The sequence below is a fragment of the Fulmarus glacialis genome, unplaced genomic scaffold (genome assembly GCF_000690835.1).
Source record: "Fulmarus glacialis isolate BGI_N327 unplaced genomic scaffold, ASM69083v1 scaffold8578, whole genome shotgun sequence".
Classification (NCBI taxonomy): domain Eukaryota; kingdom Metazoa; phylum Chordata; class Aves; order Procellariiformes; family Procellariidae; genus Fulmarus; species Fulmarus glacialis.
The window spans coordinates 113,571-137,702 of record NW_009230095.1 but is presented as its reverse complement, the minus strand read 5'-3'; the positions used below and the strand labels follow the sequence as shown (position 1 = coordinate 137,702).

General features: G+C 37.6%; 1 protein-coding gene across 1 annotated transcript in view; it reads left to right on the top strand.

Moving 5' to 3' along the window:
• CDK19 (cyclin-dependent kinase 19) overlaps positions 1–24,132 on the top strand; it is a gene marked incomplete at its 5' end in the record, with an annotated part of 107,534 nt that overhangs the window by 8,292 nt on the left and 75,110 nt on the right. The window contains one exon of the mRNA XM_009584092.1: positions 23,697–23,807. Coding sequence (XP_009582387.1) covers positions 23,697–23,807 — 111 coding nt within the window. The remainder of the gene's footprint in view (positions 1–23,696; positions 23,808–24,132) is intronic.

Genomic DNA, 24,132 nt, shown 5'->3' with positions numbered 1-24,132 from the left:
CTTTTCAGTATTAATGAATCATCTTGAAGATTTGTAATTCCATTGACTTGCTTCAAGTACAGTTACATAGAATTTCAAAATAGGTACAAGTCCTTTGCTTTGGCTATATTGACCCTTTCCTTGACCTTGACTATCACAGCAGCTTGCAGTGTTTACTGTTATCTAGAGAAATAGGTTTCTAAACCTTGGTCCCTGGCTTTGTTTAAGGCAAGGTTAGGTAAAACAAAGCTTTAAAAAAGTCTGTGTCCCTGAGTACATTTGCTATAGAAGATTTCTTTTGAATGTCAGAACTTCTTTTCCCTTGCCAAGGTAATACAAATTTGTCGAATATTTGGCAATGTAAAATCTCCCCATAAATTCTCTACTACCTAATTAGAAAAGATTGTTAGATTTGTGTTTGTGGAAACTTTGAAACTCCACTCCCTCTTTCAATAGCTGGAGGTAGTGAAATAAGTATAAGTTTAAAAAAAAATAATAATTTGAAGGGATTTTTATTAGAGAGTTAGGGCATGTGTTGGCTAGAAGTATCTGTGCATCGTGATTTTATAAGTATGAATCAGCTGGAAGGAGGTTGTTGGTTCAGCTACATGACAACTCATGTTTTTCATGTCGTAGGAAGAATAAGAGCTCGCTGCATTACATGGCCTAATCTTGTATAATCTGTGTAATTTAAATGCTTTTTGTGTCAAGGAGTACTTAAATTCCTGCTTTGGTTATTCTTCAAACGGGTTCTGTGGACATTTTTTGTGGGGTTTTTTTTTTTTATTGCATCTGAAAGAACAATTAACTTAATAAAATAAAAAAGTACACAGGTAGTAAATCTGTTGAATAAAAAGAGATTTTTGTTTTAATCAATTAAGTTGACTTTTTTCTTATCGGCCCATAAATGCACTGCAATGTTTATGAAAATAAGTTTCACAGCTTGAAGTATAATTTTTTTGTCAAGCAATTGTAACGAAACTAGAACATCATCTGAAGCAGCTAGTCAGCTCCATTGTCTAACTACAGCCACCTCCTTCAGCAGTTTAACAACAACAAAAAAGAACATGCAGCGGAGAAAGAAAAAGGGAAACGCTGCTTCTATCACACCATTACTTTCTAACTACAATATTTGGAACTTTTGTTTTTCATACAGAAGTTACTTTCCTTTTGTTGAAGTTGTCTCTCTGTGTTCAAAGCAGGAGAACAGTATCAACAAATCTATGGCATGTATGTTAAAAAGAAAAAGAAAGCTGCTACCCTGTTCTAACACAGTGTGAGCTGAAGAAGCTTCTCTAAAAATTCGGTAGTCAATATCAGTTAGGATATAATCCAAATTCCCAGTGAAGCTGACTGGGGAAAATGGGTGTTCAGTGCTGTTCAGGCTCAGTTGTTTTCACTTTGAATTTGCTGAATTTGTTGAATTTTACTCAGATCTGAGTATTCTCAGAACACACAAATGCGAAACCAGCTGATGGTGCCTTCAACAGAAATGAACAAAAAAGCAAAGCCAAGCCTCTTCGGGTTGCTGCTGTAGGCAGCAATGCACAGAAAGCAAATAGCTACTTATCACTCAGATGAAGAAGAACAGAGTTGCAGATAATGCTGGAAAGACATTTTTAAATACTTACTTGCCAAACTTAAATACTCCCTGCAACATTGCGTGTGTGTATGCACACATGAACATACATGTTTTAAAGCTTCATTTGGAATGTTTTGTAAATTTGGGGTTCTTTTCTGAATTTGTGTCATAAACCTTTCTTTTTCTTTTCTGTTTCTCGTTCTCTCTTTCTCATTACGTGTTTTCCTCATGTTCCTCCATTTTCCCTGTAGTCAAGTAAAATTAGTTTATACATGTTTTCAGTTTATTCTGTGTGGAGTTGTAAAATCGTTTGAATGGTATATTGACTTTACATAATTCTGTGCCTTTCTCTAATTTAACGTTACGTGTGACTGGTTTTGATGTCTCAGACTGAGACGTAATGGTGTGGGTTTTCAGATGATGGATTCTTTTTAAGTTGGGACTTGTATCTGCAGATATGGTTACTGAATTGCCCGCTTCAATTGTGTTCATTTCAGAAACACACTCACATGTTCTTGTTCAGCCTAATGTGGTAGCAGAAGATCTTGTTGCCCTCAACATTCCTTCCAAGTGTCAATTCTAGGTGAGCTTTGGCTTTACTGACACCATCCGACATGCCTGGGCAATGTTTCTAAACTCCTCCTATGTAGCTTGTCCCTCTTTGCACCCCTCTATACTGCCCTTCTTGCATTGGAGCGCTGACAATCTGCTTAGCCAAGCTGGTCTCCTGATACTTGTATTTTTGAGTGGACCTGCCAGCTTTCCTGAGCTCCTTTTGCTCTTCAGAGCTGCTTCAGAACTGGCCACCTACCAGTTCCTTCAGTAAGCTGAAGTCTGTTCTCCTGAAGCTCCAGGTCAGTGCTCTGCTACTTGCCTTCTTCACTCCACTCAGGATCTTGAACTGTACTAGTTGATGGTTGCTACAGCCAAAGCTGCCTTTTATTGTCACATCTCCAACTGGTCCTTCATTGTTTGAGAACAGCTGTGTGCCACCACTGTTGGCCCATCCGGTATGTATATCAAGAATTTGTCCCAGATATCCTCCAAAAATTACCTGGGTTGCTTGTGCCCTGCTGTGTTGCCCTTCCAGTGGATGTCAGGGAGATTAAGGTCTCCTGGGGTTTGTGGTTCAGAGACTTCTTTGAGTTGTAGAGAAGACTTCATCTGATTTCCCATCCTTATCAGGGGGTTCTGTAATGTACTCCCAACACAATGTCATCCTTATTGGTCTCTCTGCTGATCTTAACTCGCAAGCTGTCTGAGGCCTCTCTGTGCCCATTGAGTCTGTCAGGCAGAAATAAAATTAGTAGTGCCTAAACTGGATAAATTAATACAGAACAGAGATGGCTGGATTGAAAATGGAACATCAGCGGAAAAATCTTTAGGACTTGATCAAATGTTTAAAAAGTTGCTTTTTTTCAGTACATCATTTGGCATTGGTTTCAGCCCTGTGTATGGCTAAGTGGATAGTGTTTTTAGTCTACAGTCGTATTTTACTCTGACAGTTTTTGTAGGTAAATTGTAGTCAGCTTTGTTATTGAAGGCAAGATGTCATGTTACCTTCTACTAAAACTTTGTTCACTTCATTGAATTTCATTATGTTAAAAGTTTCACTGTGGTGTTTGGTGTTTTGTGAACCTCTGTGTCTATTTTTGTGCTAAGCTGAAAAATAGCTCTTTTTTAAATACAGCTTCCATTGCATCTTACTGAGATTTTTCTTGTCTTTATGATGACTTCCTATATTATTGTATGGGGATTTTGAGACACAGGGAGGCTTTCCTGTTTCCAAACTGTAGTTAGCAGTACAATAGTCACTAAATGGATAGCCTGGATGTCTTTAATTCTGTGATGCATCTTGTCCACAGGCTTACAGTGTGAGGTTGTTACTATGTAGAGTTTGCTTAGTTTGCATTTTGATAAGAAAGGTGTGCGCATCATGGTTTTGTTCTCTGGCTCCAGCCATCTGACTGGCAGAATGCTCCTGCCTCGTAGAAAGAGCATCATGCTCATCCTTCCAATCTCATTAGCAGTGTCGGGATGCTTCCTTAAACCTGCCTGTTGCCTATATGTAGTGCACGTACTAAATTGTGGGTATATGTATATGCTCAGTATACTTGACCTTGAGATTTTTCATATGCAGCTGCTTGAGGATACTGAAGTTGGGGTAGTCCTGACAGGCTATACTATTGGAAAAAAGTCATTGGTTTTCTGAATATGTGAACAGCATAGTGAAAGAAGCTATCAGTAGAATAATTTTGATTATAGACAGTTATGAAATATGAGATCTGCTGCCAGTTCTTGAAGACATTTGAGGAAGCCTCTGCCTTTTCTTTCTGTGCTAATGAACTTATCCCATCCCATGGCCCCTGCAGAGTTTGTTTCTCAACTCTCATTGTCTTTCCATATTTTTACTGGCTTATTAGATTACTCTAGTTTCTTTCTTACCTCAATTGCCTTTTGTACTGTTTTCCTTGCTTTCTTCTCCCTTTATCTCCAGATGCCTTTAATATTTACAAGCAATACAGTGGTTTCCTGTCCACTAGCTCTGTCTTACATCCATTTTGGTTTGACTTCTCTAAGCTTCTACTCTAAAAAAGCTTCTTATTACTGTGATTAATGATCTCTCTCTGACCAAACTCGAAGGTTTGTTCAGTATCCTCATCTCCCTTAGTATCTTTGCACTTCAGACTAATAATTGTTCCTTCATTTCTGACATGTTATTTTTGTTATGTATTAGTGATTTTGTTCTTGCCTAGGTTTTATCTAGTCCATTTTATTTTTCTGAGGATGGGTGAGCCTTGCAGGTTTACATTCTACTCTAAGTATTTATTGTATTTGTGGCCTAAAAAATATTTTACCGCTACTAAATTGTCTTTTGTACTGTTCCACATCTGAAATTCACTGAACTTGCTCAAAGCCTTGTAGTCTAAATAAGGAATTCTACTGTGATTTTAAGTTTTAATCATTTTCAGCTATCTCCATTGTTCAGATTTTCGTTCTGAGGCCAGATGGATTATTTCTTTTTTTTTCTTCTGGGCGTCTCAAATCCAGACCATTTTCAAGCTCTCTTCTTTCTTCAGTACTTCTAGAACTCTTGGGTTTTTTTTCAACACAGATGGACCTGAAAAACAGATCTATATTCCTATCCCACTGGGATTATTTTAAATGTTATCTTTCTCCTGTGAAACACTGCTGTATAAGGTGCTGCTATAGAATCTTCCTTTAAACCATTCCATTTCTGTCTTACCAAATTAAGTGGCCTTGAGGTCCCCTCTAAAAATGCAGAATCTGCAAAACAAAGAAAAAACCCACACTTATCTCTTATGGTTAAACTTAATATTCCTGGTTGCTCTAGTTAACGGTCAAAATGCCATCTACTTGCTTATCAGATGTTCATATAATTATTTCTGTGTTGTTCTGCATACTAGTGGAAATACGTGGAAATATAACTTGTCAGAGCATTCCCATAAAAGTACCAGTAATGTTTGCATTAGTAAAGTCCTAAAGTGTTCAGTTCTCTTGTGTGGTCTGTGGTGAACTGATTGCTTATATTCTGGTTTAATAGACTTTTCTCCTTTTCTTGCATGGCATTTTCTGGTGCTATTGACTTGTACTGACTGACTAACTTGAAGCTTTAAGTACATAACCAGGGCATGATTGCTATTGCATGTGCAAAACCAAATGCATAAAAGCTATAGGGCTTCTCCTATTAAAGTTTCCTGCCCTCAACAGGGACAGCTACAGCATATGCATTTGAGGATAGACAGTGCTGCTCCCCTTCTTGCAGCCAGGAAGGGAAGAAGGTGAAGGAGGAGGGAAAGTAGTTTAGGGTGTTGTCAGAAGAAAGATGAAGTGAGATGAATTTAGGGTGATAGTTGAGTGGTGGTGATTGTTTTGCAGCTTGTTCTGCCCCAGTGAGCTCTCTTTTTCTTTTTGAATGCTTAATCCTTAGGTTTCACACATCATTTGAGCTTCTGTGTTCATTGGTCCTCCATTGCATGCACACAGGAAAAAAAAAATCCATTCGTCTAAAGCACGCAGAGGAATTTGTCATCTGGTGCACTTTATTGTTGTTAATATTTCATCAATATTTATAAAATCGTGGTGAGTTTGCTAAAGCAACAAAAGGCATCTTCCAAAGGTTAATCTGCTGCTACTCTCCTTAATTTGGCTGGAGGGCACTAGCGAGTGCCGGTATGGGATGGGTCCCCGTAGCACTTGAATATCTCCAGTAATCCAGGGGCATGGAGGTGAAGGTGACTGTTTCTGGACCGCATTAATGGGGACTGAGCTGAGATTTCTAGATTTGATAGGACATGCTCTCAAAGTACTCATAAGCTGCAGCATTTTCAGCTTGACAAGCTGGCGGTCACAGTGGGGGAAACTGGCCGGATACAAAGCCTCAAAGTGACTGCTGCTTGGCCAAAGGACAGTAACACAGCCGTTACTTTTAATGCATGTGAAAGTGGGCCTGAGTTTATGTGATCTGATAAATATGGGCTTAATGTTAAAAAGTCATGGCATTCGGTTGCATTGATGGCGATAAGGGAGCAGTGGGGAAAAAGAATATGAAGTGTGACTTAGGTTGATATTGCCCTTTTATAGTGCGTGATGCTCAGAAGGATTCTGTTGTCTAGGTAACAGGGTCTGTACTTCATTTCTTAAGAAAGATGGAACAGATGTTCTTGCAAGAAGCGACCAATTATCACCAGTGAGAATATTGGCAGTATTTAAACTAATTGCTCTGTTGTTGCATACAGTCCAATTCATATGCTATGAATAGTAAAGAAAATTTGAAGGAAGGAATCTTCCTTGCATGGCTTTTCCTGAATGAGGTTTTCGAAAAATATTTGCGGTTTATAAAATAACACTAATCAGTGTGTCTTTTCACACTTCCATTTATCATTGTATTTTCTTCAATATCATTCAGTCTTTTTATTTGATATTTGTCTCTTTCATGATAGTTGAGTCCCGTTGCTCCATCAAATCTGTGTCATATCACATTAATTTATTTTGTTCGTTTAAAATACCTAAAAATCTGAAGGCAATGGGGTAAAAGGATGCTCACAGTGGAATAAGAGGCTGAGGTGCCTTTCTAAGTCATGTGAATCTATTCTGAGTGTTGTGTGTGGTGTGGGTTTTTCTTTTTGTGGCAAAATCCAGACGCAGCTACTCGGATAGGGACTGTGCCATAAAAAGCTGGGGCAAAAGGGAAGCCGTATAGATATGTATATACGTGAAACCCTGCTATGTGGTGTTTAGGTGGGAACATAGCACATGTGTGGTGGGATAAGCAGGTGGTGACAGTGGCAAGAAAGAGAGGAGAGCTGAAAGGGACAGTGTGGAACAAAGAGTGCCCGAGCCCTCTCATGCAGCACTCAACAGCAGCGTGCTTTGCTTTTATGAAAGGCTGTGCTAAAGTAACTTCACGTATGAATTAAAGTATTTATTGTGATTATGGATATAGCTTTGTCTTCCTAGGAGATTATTGTAGTCTTTACAGTGTAGGATATGCTCCTGTCTTTTGTAAGAGACTTGGGGGTGTGGGTATTTGTGTATGTAAATCCTTTGGGATAAAATCTGATGCTGGGTATTAAGTAAGAAGAGAGGGCATTGGGACCAGATTCTCAGGGCACTGTTTGTGGATCCTCAGCAAAGCTAGGCCATACCATTATGCATTTTAACAAAGCGTCTGGCCCCTTGCCTGAACTTTTCCATGCTTCTTGCCAAATACAAAAGGTCTAGTCTATGTTTTTTAGGTAGGGCATTGCAAAAACATGTTTTCTGTATTGGCAATAATAGGATAAAGGAAGAATCCTTGACCTACTCTCTTTTTATCAGCTCTGATAAAGGACGTACTGTTTTGATTTTTATCTTACTGTGCAAAATGTCATAGTGAGTGGAAAGAAAGTGCATGTTGCACTTCTTAGATTATTTGGCTGAGTTATCCTATTGTATAGTAGTGACATGTTGATTGGGACAAAATGTCTTATTACATTCAGTTATTTCAATAACCATTGTAAAACATTTGCGGTCTGAGTAGGAAAAAAATATTATTTGTAGGGTTTTCTAATCCTCTTTACCATGCTACTTGTATGTAACTTCTGATCTTTTGCTTGTCATCCTTCCTCTGGCTCGCTCCTGGCTCTCTTTCTGTGAACTCTTCTGCGTTCATCCTCTGTAATTTAATGCAGATGATGCATCTGGTCGCTTTAGCTGTATGTATTAGCTTGTGTTTGCCTCTTCAGTCAGGGGCAATACACTTAAATGTTCGTGTTCACTAGCAGAGCTGCTCTTTTATTGTCCTTTTCAAACACTGTTGTCTCTAATTCCTCTTCTAAACCTTTCCTTTGTCGTATAATTTCTTCTTTGTATAGTAGCCTTCATATTCTGTTGCTTACACTTCCTTATGATATCTGGTGTGTAAGTATTCATGACTTCTCATATTCTGTTGTTCCTGCTTGCTTTTCTTCTGTTGATACACTTTTTGATTCTTCTTGTGTTTCCCTATTCTATCACAGGGTCTGTCAGCAGCAATATTTACTACTTTTGCTGCTTCTTTTGTATGCTTGAGTACTTATAATAAAATCTTACAATCAGCTTCTGCAGGTTTTTCACCTGCCTTCACGAGCATTTTCTCCGTTTTTACACTTTAATTGTATCACATATCGTCAGCCCCAGGTTCTTTTCACCACCTTTGACATACTCTTTGAGCCCTCCTCTTTTTCTGTCTTCCCTTGTCATACAAATCTGACTGATTTTATTTCTGAAGGTCATGTTGAAAGGAAAAAAGAATTTGACAGGTACTACATATTTTTCCATTTCCTGTCTTGGAAGTAGAAGCTTCTTCCTTATGCCCCTTCATTTCACTGCAATGCCTCTATTCTCTTATGCCTCATTTTCTCTTCTTTCTGACCTTCTGCTCACAACACAAACATTAGCCTGCTGTCTTAAGAAACCTCACTTGCACGGGAACTAATGCTTAGAAGAAGAAAGGAGGAGGGCACGTTTGCCAGAGGGTTGGCGGGGCTCTGGACTTTGTCCAAAGATTAGGAGGGGTGTTTGCTGTGTTGGACACTTTTTTGTGTGCCTCTCCCCTCTTGACATTTTCTATATTTGCCCTTTGCTTTCCCTTTCTCTGGTCTTTTTGCCTCAGTCTTGTTTTTCCTACCTAGTTCATTCATTTTCATACTCTTTGTCCCATTTCCCACTCCTTGCTTCATCAATGCAGTTTTTTCCCTCTTCAGGTTTGCTAGTGTCACTTGTTTTTTTTTTCCTTCCCTTCTGTTTCCACACTCAGTCCCATTCCTCACCAGTGATTTACTATTGTAATCCCTTCTTTCTTTCACCCATGTATCTTCTCCCCTGGTCCAGTCTCTTTTCTAGTGTCCTTCTCCAAGGTCTCGTGTGTCTCCTCACTGCTGATTCCAGCTCTGCCATTCCTCCTGCTCGTGGTGTTGCTGAGCAGAGCAGCCGGTAAGCTGCAGCCTGTGTCCCTCTCCTCCTGCTGGCTGCCATGCTGGTTTCCTTCTCCCTGGGGTGGTTTCTCCTGACCGACTCTTCCTTCATCTTCTTCCTACCTCTCCTCTTTCTGGAGTGAATTTCATGTCCCTTAACCCAGAAGAAGTCAGCCTTCTCCTCAGGGACTGAATTAAGCAGGAGAAAAATGGGGGAAGCTTTCTCCTTTGTTTTAGTGCCAGAGCTGTCTCTGATGTGCGTCGTTTAACAGCTCTAAAGGTCTTCTAAGTCCATTTCTACAGAGTACGCGCAAATAAAATTTTTTTCCCCAAGGGAAAGTGAAGCCTCGGATGACAGTTTGATGATACAAAATTGCTTAGCCTGGTTTTGCTTCTTTGCTAACCTGTGCAGAAGTGCAAAATATCTTGTAATACTGAGTAGTTTGTGTGATAAAATTATGTTTGTGTCTATCAGCATTGGATTTTAATGTAGTGGAAACTGGAGAGGAACAATCCTAGCTATTTACAGACAGCGATGGCTTCTTGAACAATCATTACTCTGGTGGAGGTTGAGGGTAGGGGAAGAATCTTTGAATCTTCATCACTATTTTTCTGGAAACAGCCCAAGTTCAGGAGCAGTCAAAAAGGCAAATTCAAAGTTACTATAAGGACTTTAAAGTGAATTATTGAAGTCAAGACCCGAGAACAAACCAGACTCGGTCAACCTCATAAATCCCTGGTGCATTCAGATGTTGAGTGTCTATATGCCATCCTGATCCCTTTCTGCCTCAGAAAGGATACAGTAGCACTTAAAAAAGGTAAAGAGAAAGGGAGTCAAGGAAATCGGTGATACAAAACTACTTCAGTATGAACAGAGACAAAATAGACTGGCAATCTGTGGGTTGGAAGTGGGGCAAGCTGAAGGAAGATGTGGGAGGTCTAAAATCAGACTTATATGGAAAAGTTGATTAGGGAATTGCTATTCAGTGTTTATCAGAACAGAAGAGCTAGGGCAACTGAAGGAAGGTAGCCAGTCTCTCCCTAGTACAACTTAATTTTGAAACACAGCTCCTCATCTTGTAGAGACCAGAGATAGGACTAAGTTGGGGTGGAGGAATGCGGTTGGGGGCTAATCAAGCAAATGCACAAAACCAGTGAAAAGCCTTGGTTTAAACTGGTTCTCCAGTCCCTGATCTGGTGGCTTGCTGGAAGCAGACTGCGCATACCATGAAAGGCTTGTGCTGTCTATGTGCTGCTTTACGCGTTCTTTTCCTTGGTGTTTGCCTTAGCTACATTGGGGGCAGGATAGTAAGCAGACTTAAAATGATTCTTGAGTCTGAATCAAGTACAGCAGCTCTTACTGCTTTGTGTAGGAACATACATGTATTACATGTTTTGTCCTCAGTGGTGTTCTTGTAATTGCTAAATGGTTTATGTGAACAATCAGACATTCATTAGTGCCCAAACTGGAAAAATCTAAGCCCAGACAATTAGTTTGGCAAAGTTAGGAGCTACAAACATGCAGGAGGCTTGCAGTAGTCTTGAGGATTCTTAGTAGTGGGTGATGGCATAATTGTGTAAGAAATTTTCCTAACTTCTATGTGTTTCTTTTTCTCCAGGCAGTCTGAAGTTGTTACTCTAGAAGGAAGATGCACATAAATGAACTCTGTCATTTTGGTTAGAATTATAAAAATGTTATTTGCTACCACTAATTGCATGCTTAATGAGATATACCAGGTCTGGAAGAGTTCTGTTGTAGGTCTTGAGAGTGACTTCCAATTACTTATTTCTGCATAATGTCTGGGACAGTATCTGCACTCAGTTTTCAGGAAGAAAGTCTAACGTGAGAGTTCACGGTATGTTGTTTTCAGGGCCACATGGCTTTTGCTCCCTTGGGCAAAAAGTCAGTTCAGCACCCATTTGCTTGCAGTAGAAGTTACTTTAGAGAAAGATTATATTCAGTGGAAAATTAAATGCAGAACACCACATGCCTAACTTCTCGTGGTGGTAAGTATTAATCGGTTAGTAGTTTCTACTAGTTACTAGTTTCTTCATCTTATTACCTACTGTTGTTTCAAAACCTCTGTTACAAAACTGATGTTGTTCTGAGTCCTTATGGGTTGTCATAAGAGCATATTTGCTATGCCCTGTTTATATTTGCATCTCTTTGCTCACCAAATTTTGTGAATTATATTAAGTCACCTTTTGAGCCTTCCCAAACTGTATCAGTCCTTATTGGGGGAAATACTGGTTTTGCTGCATTCATTGCCTCGTTGAAGAATTTCTTGTATTTAATTGAAGAATGAGGAGAGAGCAGGCTTTAGATTTCAAACTGACTTTTTTTATCCAGTTGCAGTCTGATCCTGAGAGTATGAGAGGAATCTTGTGGTAGGCGTTTAATGACTTGGGAGACCGCCAATGAACATCTTGTTTTAGCTTGCTTCACACATTAGGTTTGTCTAACGTGTGGCTAAAAAGATTGCAGAAAATTTGGGTAAAAAGTGAAAACCTCTGAGCAAAAGCAGAACAAATTTAACGGGTAATTGTGTTAATAAACACTAAGAATGATCTAGCCTTGCGCTTCAAGAGTGAAATGCTGCATTTGTAGTAAATAACTGTCAACAGACAGTTACCTCTCTAATTCTTGAGTAAAAGCTCTGAAAGAGTAATATTCTTAAATGAATCTTATCCTGAAACAGTATACAAGAAACCTGATTGTAAAACTATGTGCAAAACTTTTGCTATTTTAAACAGACCCAAGTTAATGAAATGAAAGGAAGTTAAGAACCGAAAAATACTCACGTTCTCTCCTCCAGTTTGCAGGCACGTTTCTCACTTGGAGCGTGGTATTAGACTCAATTTATACTTGCAACTGTAGGCTTGTCTATTAGCTTGTTTAACTAGAGGTAAGACATTAAAGCAGATCAGTTGAAGTACATCAAACTTTAATGGATGCTGTCATTCAGAACTAACGTGGCTTTAACTTGATTCCCATAAGGAACAGAGGTTTAATGTGCTTAATGTGTTTTGAATTCATACCTCTGATTTGATTTAATTTTCCGTTTAAAGAAGACTTGAACGATAAATTATATATCTAAACTCCTGCCTCCCAGGCTGGAGTAAGTAGAATGAGTACATATGAAGAATAATAATTAGTTTTTCTTTTTTTTTTTTTCTCGCTATTTAACTGTAAGAAGGTAATTTTTTCTTTTAATCCTGAAATATGAAAATACATACAATTTATGCCATATAGTACTGTCACTGAAAACTTAGTGCGATGTACAAGATTATATTATTCCTTCCTGAAAAATCTACTATTTCCATGATTAAGCATCATGGAAACAGGACCTAACAGAATTGTATTCTGACTGGAGGTTGCTGTTGTGTTGGTGAATCAGTCACCAGTGTTTGATCCAGATAGGGGCATAGGCACTTGATTTAATTTCTTTTCTGTTTCTTAAAGCATTGACTGCAGGATAGCTGATACCTGATCTATCACAAAACCAGTAGATGCAAAGTTAAGCCATCATAAATTTTTTTTTTTCCAAACAGTTTTGAATCTCAGGAGAGTGTTGGATTAATACTTTATATTATGAGATGAGTGCCTTTTTAATATACTGTTGGAAATTCTCAATTATTGTTAGATGGCTGTCTAATTGTAACACTTGATTTATATTCCTGTGTATTTTTGTGTCTGAGAAATAGTTGTATGCAAGTTGAGGTCTTGGATGTGACAGTACTCAGCAGCAGCATATTCTCTGACCTTGAATAATACACTGAGTCCTTTCCAAAGCAGGGGTAGAGTTAAATTCTGGAGTTGGATTTGTAACATTCAGCATGCATACTTGAGAAGCTGTGTAGGATTTAAGTTACATTACATATGCAACATTTCTTGACTCTTTCCAGGGCTGGGATACCTTCCTTCAAGCTGCAGGGATTCACCTCTATTTACTTGGAATATTGTCATGAAGTCTTATGTGCTTGAGCTGTGTCCTCTCTAGCACTGTGCCCCTTCCATTCATCAGGTCAGAGCAATAGAGAAGAAGAATGAAGCCAGATTTGCCAGTTGGTGGGAGTGCTTTGGTTATTGAGCTGTCAGATTAAGAGGACATGCTGGCAGTCTCCCAGCCAATTTGTGACAGAGCCGTATCTGTTATATATCATCTGAGAGAACCCCTCACGGATTGAATTTTACAGGTGGTTTTGGCAGAGATTTTGGATCTTGAGTATAAGTGCAAGAGTCTGGGTGTTGAGCAGCTCAGCATTGTCATGCTTGATGTGCTCTGGGTCTATATAGAAGCAAAACCAGGAAATTTTCATATCATATGATAGCGAACTTCAGGATCAAAAGCAGAGGCACGGAGTTGCACTTTTCTCTGAGTCCAATAGATGTATTTACCAAGTTGGGAGTCTGGTCATTATCTCTAGTAGGATACAAGAAGTTGAGATAATAAGTAAACTTTAGGAATAAAGGGAAAAACAGATTGTAAAAATATTTTCTATGGGAATTCTTTTCAGGATAGCATTGCAATCACTGTCCGATCCTTTGCATAGGTTAGAAATTTATTAACTCTTGAGAGATGCATCACTATTGATTATGTTGAGGTTGGAAAAACATACTTTTTGGCCATTCTTTTGCTAAAACACTATTCCTCTTACTCTAGTTCATATAACAATTATCTTTCTGAAGTCTTTTTGAGAGGAAAACTTACTTTGAAAAATGGACGATTGATCAGAATTGATGTCTAGTCTTGTTGTTTACCCTTCTACGAGGGCTTTGGAAAACCTCAGTTGCCGTCACTGTTTATTCTCTGTGAGACACAGTCCAAGAGCAAGGTGGTAACTCGTTGCCAGGAAATTAGAAAAGTGCAGAAATGTTAAAATAAGCACTGCAAAGGAAAACTAGTTGTAGTTTAAAAACACAGACTGAATGTGTAGATTTGTGGAATTATGTGACGCTACTTCTGAATTTTAAAGATTTATTAGCGAAGTGGTGTGTCGTCCCCGCCCCATTGTAAAGACTGTTCTAATACAGCTTTAGGTTTAAGAGTCTTTGTTAGTTTGATGGGAAATTTCTTTATCTTCTCAGTAAAAGAAGAAATTTCTTTTCTAGTCAATCAAAAAGCGAATTCAGGGTATCTTAAAATCTTCAGAAATGACAAAAATTCCATATTGGTTTTTAGCAGGTCACTTTCTATAGAGGTTTTCAATTTAGTTGTTAGTGTTCTCTGAGTGGGTGAATATTCTTTTATTTTATTGTAGGCCAAATAAGGAGAAAAATCTTTGTTTTGAGAGACAGAGCTTAAATTTCTCGATACCTTTCAATTGAGAGGAGAGTGGTTATTGTTAAATCTCTGTCAGACTGACCAAATTTGACTACAGAGCTGCTTTTAACAGAAGAGAGAGCATAGAATTCGATTGTCTTAAAGGAAACAAGGTTTCCTTAAGGCAGATGCACAAATTCAATAATAATTCAGATGTATTTTATAAAAAGATATGACAATAAATGGTATTTTTAATATGTGCACTGGAGCTAAATTGATATTGTATGATCTTAATGTCGGTGTTTTCTTATATAGTTGTATTAAAAAGTAACAATTTTCATGTTTTGGGAGTAATTTTACAACAGTTTCTTTCTTTCTATTTAGAAGTCTATGCCATGGTATACCATATTGGTAACTAAGAAATGGAAAGAATCATTGTACTTGTATTTCTGCCTATGTTCTTCAAGAAAAATGCTAAAGTTACTTGATTTCCTTTTGCTGGGAACCTCAAGAATTAAAAATGCAGTTACCCTAGTTTCTATTTCTTTATTTTAGTTAAAATGTAATACTTATGAAAAGTCTTTTGCCAAGCTTTTGTTTCAGAATAATAATGTTATTTAGCAATGCCAGACCATTTTCAGCTCCCGAAATGAAAATATTTATAGAATAAATACTTTCTTAATCCTTGCCATCGGAGGAGGGTGGGGCAGGTTTTCGTCCTCTTCCTGTCCTGACATTTGGCAATTTACCGGCTAGATTCTGTTCAGTGTCTTTTTACTTATTTATTTTTTAAAACATACTTTATCTTTCTCTTGTGGGAGTTTGGAGCCCTCACAGTTCGGGGGCTGTGTGCTTTAGAGAGATGGAAGAAAGGAAAAGGTTGAAGGGCGTGTAAAGCAGACTTGGAGGGATGTTTCAATATGAAGGACTGCTTGGGAGAAAACTGATGAAAATTGGGTGCTTGTATAGGGGAATTAGAGGGATTGAGCGTCTGCTTGGACTCATGCTTTAAAATATTTTAGCTTGTTAATTTTAGTTTGGAGTGTGTCTTGTAAATTGAGGCAGCACTCCTAGCAGTTCATGTGAGAATGGCAGTAGTTAATTTTTGGCATTTCAGTCTGCCTCCCCTACTTGGTTTTGCATGCCAAAGGCTGTCCAAGGACAGGGCTTGACCAGACCAGTATACAAAGAATATGTCCTCTCTGAAGCAGAGCTTAAGCTGCCACTTAAACTTTTACTTTTCTTCTTAGGTTCTTCGGATTTTTTTTTTTTTTTAACTTCAGTTATGCAGTAACTCTGTAAGTGGAATTTCCCCAACCAGAAAAGGGAATCCAAATTGGCAAATCCCAAACTTGAGAATCAACTGCATCACTAAAGAAAGCTGAATCTTGAGTAGTTTTTTAATGTGGTATGCTGTTTCAGTTCCCCTCTCTTTTCTTCTTCCTGATAACTTTAAGACCTATAGCATAGTTAGCAAAGGATTGTTCTTACAAGTTTAGTAAAATTAATAGCTTCCTGTTTTTTCTTTTTTTATTTTGAGAGGCCCATATATACCTCCCTGAGGGAAAAGCTGCAGCATGAGCTCAATATGATAATAGGCATCAGAGGGTCTATGTGGAAAGGATAATACTAATAACACAGAGGAGAGGATCTAGTCTTGATTAATAACATCTAAATAAGTTGGAATTTTTAAAGAGCTTCTGAAGGAGTAAAATGATGATCTTTAGGTTCCTTTGAAAATGCCAGCTTCAATTTAAAACCAACTTCAGTGACCCTGGACGCTTTGAATATATTCATCACACAAGAGGTGGCTTTAAAATTCTACGCTGTGCAATTGCTTTTATGAGCAATCAGGCTCGTGCTTTGGTCTTTCCTATGACTTCTTATGATCCACATCTCTGCCAGTTAAAGGTTTTGGTTATCACCTTGAAAACGGTTAAATGCATTACAAAGTGCATTTCCATCAAAGAAACTACCAAGGTTGTTCCAGATCAGTTTTAACCATGTAGATCAAAAGACCGAAGTAAACTACGTGAAAGACAGGAACACCTCTTAGATGAGATTGGCTTCAGAATAAATTTCTGAAGATGATTATGGGTTTTGTCATTGCTGACACAAATACATGTTTACTGCAAGATTTACTTGTGTAAGTAGTGAAAGCAGTGTTTGTCTTCTTGTTTTCTCTAATTTTTCTTAGGTTTCCTTCACAGTGAGATGAAAGCATCTGTCCTCACCCGGCTTTTGTAGGTGGTAGCTAGAAAGCATTATTCATCCTATGGTGAAAAAGTATTTCTGTGCAAGAGTTATTTCCTTGAAGAATATACTGTCTGACTATTTTTAAATGTGCTAAATGCCCTCATAATTGATCATGTTGTTTACATTAGTAACAGCGTAACTCTCCTCCTTCTGTCTCACAGAAGTTGTCTTTGTCTTTGGGGGGAAAAAGGCAGAACTTTCTATATCTCAAAAGAGCAAGAGATTTCCTGGTTGCTAGTCTACTTCATGTAAAAGTTACTTGCGTTATATGGTGACAGACTATTTGTAGACTCAGTTCAAAGAGGTTAAACCAAATTACTGTAGGAGCTGGCTGTCAATCAGTACATGATCTTTTTCATCTGCTGGAGGTGATCAATAAAACCTCACCAAGCCCACCTTTCATGAAGGCTTCTATAAAAGCACATACTACATAGACATTACATCACTGAATCTAGTGGCTGACTATTATATAAATTCATCAAGTAATTTTTTTTCCAAAAAGCTATTCCTGAACCTACCTCTTCATGAGATGCTATCTTGCAGGGTGAATTTATCTGTTATCAGTTGTATCTGTTTGTTCTTGAACCATGATTGCCATTTAGCGTAATTATGTCTTTCATCTTTGGTGCTCACACCTTTGTATGTTAGTGGATATCAATCTCATTTCCTTTCAATATTTGATTAGTTACAGTAATTGAGCAAGCTTTTTCTTCCCTGTTGAGGGATAGATTGTTTGCTCCTTTGATCACCCTTTGCCTCTTTCACGGTGAGTTCATCTTTCTTGTGTGTGTGGAGGGGGAGGTGTTTGAGCATAGGTAAAGAAAACCGTACCTAGTATTTTAAAAATATGTCACAGAAGCCTTTTATGTATTGATATCAATACATCCCTTTCTCTCCTGTAAATACCTCAACGAGTATATCTAGTATCAGATTTACCTCTTAATTTTCTTTGTTGTTTTATAGTAATCCAGTTCTACCTTTTTGTCACTTGCACTTTTCAGTCTATAGTAGAAATTCTTGGTTGGTTTCTATGTGCATGAATTCAGATTTTGTGCTGTTAATTTAATCCCATTTCTGTTACCCTTTGTTTATTCAGTCACAGAATAAAGTATTGCAAAAGATCATGTGTTACCACACTCCTTTTCTTCATTGGGAATGCCACCTTTATTTCATTAGATAATTTCATTCATACTCATGATTTTGATGCTAAGATGGTTTTATTAATAATCACAATACGTATTCTTTGATATCTGTCCAAATAGTTAATGTATAGAACTACTTTACCTTGAAATGTTTTCCATCAGCAGCTGCCTTTTTAGGTAGTTTCTTGCTCTCCTCGAACTTCTTCCAGTTGTCATCTTTCCCATCTGACGAAGTACTTAACGCTCTTACAAAGTTGAAATTTGAACTTGGATCTTCTGCTTGTGTAGAAAACCAGTTTTCAGAGAAGAAAATCAGGATAGTTTGTTTTTAATACATTTTTCTTTATATTAATGGTTTCAAAATGTTTTTTGCGTGCTTTGTGTGATACTGTTCTTGGATTAACAGGTCTGCAAATGCCTTGTCTCCTTTCCCTATCCCCTTTATAAATATACGTGCTATATTTGCTAATCATATGATGCTGCCGCTGAGTTCTGCTTGTATCTGACTTGTGCTAATTTTCACTTTCTTAAATGTGAGGCATTTCCTTTATGTGTGTGTTCTTTCTGTCCATGGTCAGTATCATAGCTGTCATTAAAACCTGAGGTGAAGTATTTTAGATCTTTATTTTTGTCTTTAAACTGTACGATATCCCACTTTTACTTTTTTCTTGTGCTTGCACACTCTTGTGCTCCTTCTCTGGCTAGACAATCTTTTCTGTTTATTTTGACTTTCCATGCAAAGTCTAACTCAGCTTCACTGCTGACACTTTACATTTCCAATGCTTCAAGCTTCTATACCAATTCTGTTGCCAACTTAACTTTTTCTCAGGCATCAGAGACTTTCCCATCATGACCTCTACCCCTCCCCTGCTATAAGAGACATTCACTTGTGAGGGAAATGCTCAGTGTCCCTCGTGAAAGAACTTACTCGTCGGACAGCAGAAGAAATTACTAGCAATTCTGCATATACTGTGGAGCTGCCTGGAATTCTTTGGGCTATCCAAATGCAGCATTTTAAAATTTGAGACTGTGGCATCAACTAAGAGCTGTGATGAGCAAAGATGCTTATACAATTCTCTTGACCAGAAGAATAATTAAAAAAAATCTAATATGTTTACAAGAGAGCCATTTTACAGGAGAGTCAAAGTTGCACAGATGTTGACAATTCAGAGTGATGTCCTTCTCAATGACTTTCTGCCTAAACTGCTTTGTATGATGTTACCGAGAAAGAAATGTACTGTAACTTACCTGAGAGAGGTTTTTATTAGCATTTTACTGCAAGTTGGGTTTGATGGAACTTAAATTTTAGAGGAACAATAAGCTAAAGTACTACTAAAATATGATACTGTATTCACTTAGTAATAAATTCTAGCAGTTGCAGATCCTTCTTACATTCAAGTTGTTATCTTGCAATAAAATGTTGTCAGGTACACGGGAATCTTTCAATTACTAGGACAGTATATTAATTTCTTCTTTCTAGCTTTAGACTTGAATTAACCCAGCCTCCAATCGATTTACTTCTGCAGAAGACCTAAGAAAAATAGTATTGGTATTATGTTTCATTCATCTGTTTTGTATGTTTAAAGTTTATATGGCAATCTGTGGTGCAGAAAAACTGCAGACAATGATTTACTGTGTCTTTGAAGTTGTCCTTGGAATTCTAGGTATGGTTAAAGTGCATGTTTGTGAAGCGTGTTTATAGTGATGAACAGACATACAACCATTTCAGAAAAAGGTGCATGACTTAACTGTTAGACGTATGTGGCATGTGACAGCTAATGAAGTGAGTAGTGGAAAGGTGAAACTGCAAGGTGAGCCATTAGACTTGGCTAAAGTCTTACCTAAATGTAGCCTTACGACTCTTTCTCTTTTTTCCCCTTCTGCCCTATATCTCCTATTTGGACAATGTATTTAAAAATGAGTTCTTCAGCTCCCTTATTCAAAGAATTTGAAGTCAGGTTTGTTGTCAGCCTGCACAAAGGCAGTAGGAACCCCAGCCCTTCATAGCAGAAGCTGGCAGAAACACAAAAGTGGCAAATCTAACATGAGATGAGTTAGGTCTTTGTTTTCAAGATTAGGGTTAGCTGAAGAACTAGGTGCTACACTTGGCATCCTTTAAAGCAATAAATAATTTTGAAGCCATTTAGACAAAAAATAATGATAATACGGTTAGGTGGTTGGTGTAGAAGTTAAATATTGCCAAAATTCTAGTCAAACATAAAAGTCGTTAGGGTGGGTAGCTGATATAACTGTGATGCAAGTAGCTTTAAATATGTCCCCGTGTTTTCACATGACTGGCTTCCACCTGTCTGCTTTAATGAAAATATTGTTTCCGAAGTCTCTGATTTCTTTTTAGCTAAATCTTAGATCAATACTTGCCTTTGAAACACTTGTCTGAAATTTGCTGTATCTTGATTTCAATAGCTGTGTATTTGGTTCTGCCCTATATTCCTTTCTGATCACGTCTTTCCAGTACTTTTTGAATGAGACTGCTCATCTCTGCTCTTTTTGTACTTGTGAGTAACATCGGTTCGGTTCCTGTGGTCCCCCTCTCTTCTGCTGTAGTCCGTCTCTAGGGGAGATTATTTTTAGACATAAATCTGACCAACATTTCTGTTCATGACTCAAGCTAGTCACTTCTACCCTAAGCTATAATTTTTGGTCTCATCTAATTGGTGTTTAGCACCGTTGCAAGCCCAGTGTAGCTAGAGCGGAGCTCCCGTTCTTGACCCAGTGCATTGGACTCGAGAGCTGACGTTTCCTTGGTCTGGCTCCCGCTGCTGAAGCACTGGCTGCTGCGGCACTGGCAGTCTTGACAGCCAGAATGCAACAAGGCCTTTAAAACCATTCTGGTTTGGATGTGTGCCACTGCTTTCCACTTGAAGCTTTCTATTTTACATGAAATTCCTTACGGCCTGCTGCTATATTAGGGTTGTGGCTCCATAGAAGAAGAAGAAGAAGAAGGTGTAAAGATCCGTTATTTGCTAAAACTACAAAAGCACTTCCAAAATGACTATCCATGATAATTGCAAAGCATTCACTTAAGATAGACAAATGAGAACACACAAAAATTGAGTTGTCTTCCTTCTTAATTAACAAATTTGTTCATCTGTTGGAGCATAAATAGGTAACACAAAAGCTTGTTTAAACATTCTTAATAATAACTTACCAGTATTTCCTATTACACACTGTTAGATGGAACAAGATAATTTGACAAATTTTCAGTCTAGTTTTTGATATTGGTCGGTGTCTAACACAACTACAGAATGAGTTTAAGTCAGGGAATCAAGTCCTTAAATGTTCTGTATAAATTATGAATATCCTCTTAAATATAACTGTTAGATAAGATGCATTTCAGTAAGCATTCATGTCTCTGAGATGTTTTGCTTTGTAACTGCTCCTCTTGAGAGAAAAACATACGTTGTTATTTATAAGGCTGCTACCTTATGCCCCTATGATCAAGGTATTGGAACATCTCTAGATTGCAACTTTAAAAATAACCTTATTGCTTTTAACGTGTTCATTTACAATATGGTTTAGAAAAATTGCTAGGTTTTCTGAGCAGAACAGACTTGAGAAGCAGGTGGGTAGAGAGTGCATCTGTAACCTGTGTAAACAGACTTTGTTAGTTTGGTGGGAGCTCTTGCCATCTATGGCTGCAACTATAAACAGTCACCCAGTAGCTGAAAAATAGTGTCAGAACTTTTTTGAAGAGACAATTGCTGGCCTCAGAGTGCTCCGTTCTTCAGCTTCAGGTCAGATACAGACATTCTCTGTTAGAAACTCAACACACGTAGTATAAAACCAACATAAGGATTTCTTCCTCGTGTTCTCATGTTTTTTACAAAAATCAGTGTTTAAGATCATACCAGTAACAGTTGGATTGTGTCATGTGAAAAATGCTGGGTTTGGATAAGGATGCTTGTTGTCTTATCTAAGTTGAATCAAAAGAGGAGAACAATGCGTTAGAAATAACTTACTCATTGTAAATGCGTGTATGTCGTTGTTTTGGGTAAGAAATTTACCACTTTCTTTAATATGAAAGTATCCTTTTTGATGACTTGGATGAAAAAGAGAGGTTTCAGGTTTCATTTATTAATCAGGCTGTTCTGACAGATGGTGACCACTGCTACATACAGTTTCTCTGTGTGGATTGGTATGAGCAGTGGTGTTTGAGAGCTGCAGAATATACACATTCCTGTCTTGTTTTAGTATAGTACCTTTCTGTTAATGCACAACACTTTAGGCATTGTTTCTATTCTTATGCTCTACATAATATTTCTATTAACTTGTTTATTATATGCTAGCATTTGATATGGAACTATATTCTCTTTGGCTGTTTCTTACTGCAAAGTTTTCCTTATTTTGAGAGAATGCTTTATTTCATCTTTTAAAAAAAAAAAAAAACAACAATTTGGAATTATTTTATATTGGTATTGCTGGCAACAGTATCTTTAAGAAAAATCTAATAGCAATTAAAAAAAATAATGTGCCTACTATAATGTTTTTTCTCCCCCTAGTTTAAAAATTATCCTAAAATGAAAAGAACTGTTTATTAAAAAAGAAAAAAAAAAAAAAAAAAGGCAGAGGCATCATGTCAAATCCCTGCTGGAAAATAGTTTTTAATATTACTAAAGACAAGGTATACAGCAACATCTCTTGATGCATGTCGAAGAGACAATTTTAATCTCTAGGGTTTTGTTAGTTTATAATTCTGCAAGTTGTTACTACGTGCTAAGTGACAAAATGATTTTTACTGTATCTCGTAATTGATACCTGGGCATGACAGTTCATTAGGGAGGAATTTCTTTCTTTTACAGCTAGAAATGTTTAGACTTAAGGAGAGGAAGAAACAAAAAGAAGAAAACACTTCCTGCATGGTAGAAAAAGCATTTAAATGATTTCATTTGTTGGAAAACTGGAATAGATTTAAGCAGTTGTAATATTCTTTAGAAGTTTTCCTATCTTGACAGATATCTGTATAGCCAAAGGATAATATAATTTAAAATTAATCCTTTTCCTTAATTTTTTTTCCGTAAAATAAACATCTAGAGTCTTTTTCTGTAAGGTGAAAAAGGAAGATTCATTTCTCTCAAATGTGCCTTGGAACCTACTGTATTTGCTATTTTGCCATTATAAATTGATTCTTGGCAATTTATATACCAGTGCTGCAGATGCAAGCAATTTTCAGGTAAAAGAGAAGTGATCAATCACTTTTGTGACTGCAGTATGGAGGAAAGAAGAAAAAGAAGTGATTCCTTGGAAATTATATTTTGGGGAGTACCACTTCCCAACTCCTCCTGAGGACTGATTTAATCTGGCAGAAGGGTGACTTCAGCAGTGGTGCCTGCTTTAATGTGCTGTCTAATTATTCATGAAACCTAATTTTCTTTCTGGCAAACAGTAAATAAGCATGGGTTTATTTCTGGATTACAGGATAGTAGTTGAAACAACCATTAGAAAAATGGTTTTGGTAAACTTTTCTTTAAAAACACCCTTATGTTCTGAGAAGAACAACCCAGTGGACTTCCAGGCAAGCGAGGCAGGGATCAAATGCAAAAGAAAATTATTGGTAATACAGTAATTATGTGGAGATCAAGAACTGTGTTGTCCACGCAAAGAATTGGACCAGCTGCACAAGCTTCATTCTGGCATCCTTAAATCCTGATGTTCACTTTTGATAGCAGAACAGTTACGTTTGTGTGTAATAACATCCTTCAAGATAGAAGCTGAGGGTAGGATGGGCAGCTGTGTGCTGAGTATGGGACTGAGAGACAAGTAGCTAGTGATGGGTCAGCTGTGCTTGCAGGACAGCAACCCATGCCAGGGAGGCTGTGTATATCCTGATTTTGACGTTTTGAAGATAATGTGTTGAATCAGTGGCATATTTTCTTCTAGGGCCTGTTTTAGGATTTCTTGTTTGCTTTTGTGCTAAGACCTGTTTTGTTTTTTTGTTGTTGTGTTTGCTTTTCTTAACAAGCACAGAAGTAACAAGAGCTTCTCTGTTTCTCTGCAGCTTTTACGAGAGCTGAAGCACCCTAACGTGATTGCATTGCAGAAGGTTTTCCTTTCTCACAGTGACAGAAAGGTTTGGCTGCTGTTTGATTATGCTGAACATGATTTGTGGGTGAGTACAGATTTTCCTGAGTGTTTGAGGTAGTGTAATATGAATTTGTTCAAAGTGAAGTGTGTGTGGCGTACCTTCATATAGCGCAGAGATGCATAAATTTCTCACTCTGTAATTATTATGTAAAAATATTAATGTCTAACTGACGTCCTGTTCTTGTAAACTTTAAAATCTGCAAAAGGCTGTGTAGAATTTTTTAAAGTCAGATTTCATTTTGAAGCTAAAAGAATTTTCCTACAAGCTTTAATTGGAATTAAAGAAAGCATTCCTAAATTGAGACTTTCTAAAGTAGAGTTTGGAAAGGTATTTAATATGCCCCCCTGAC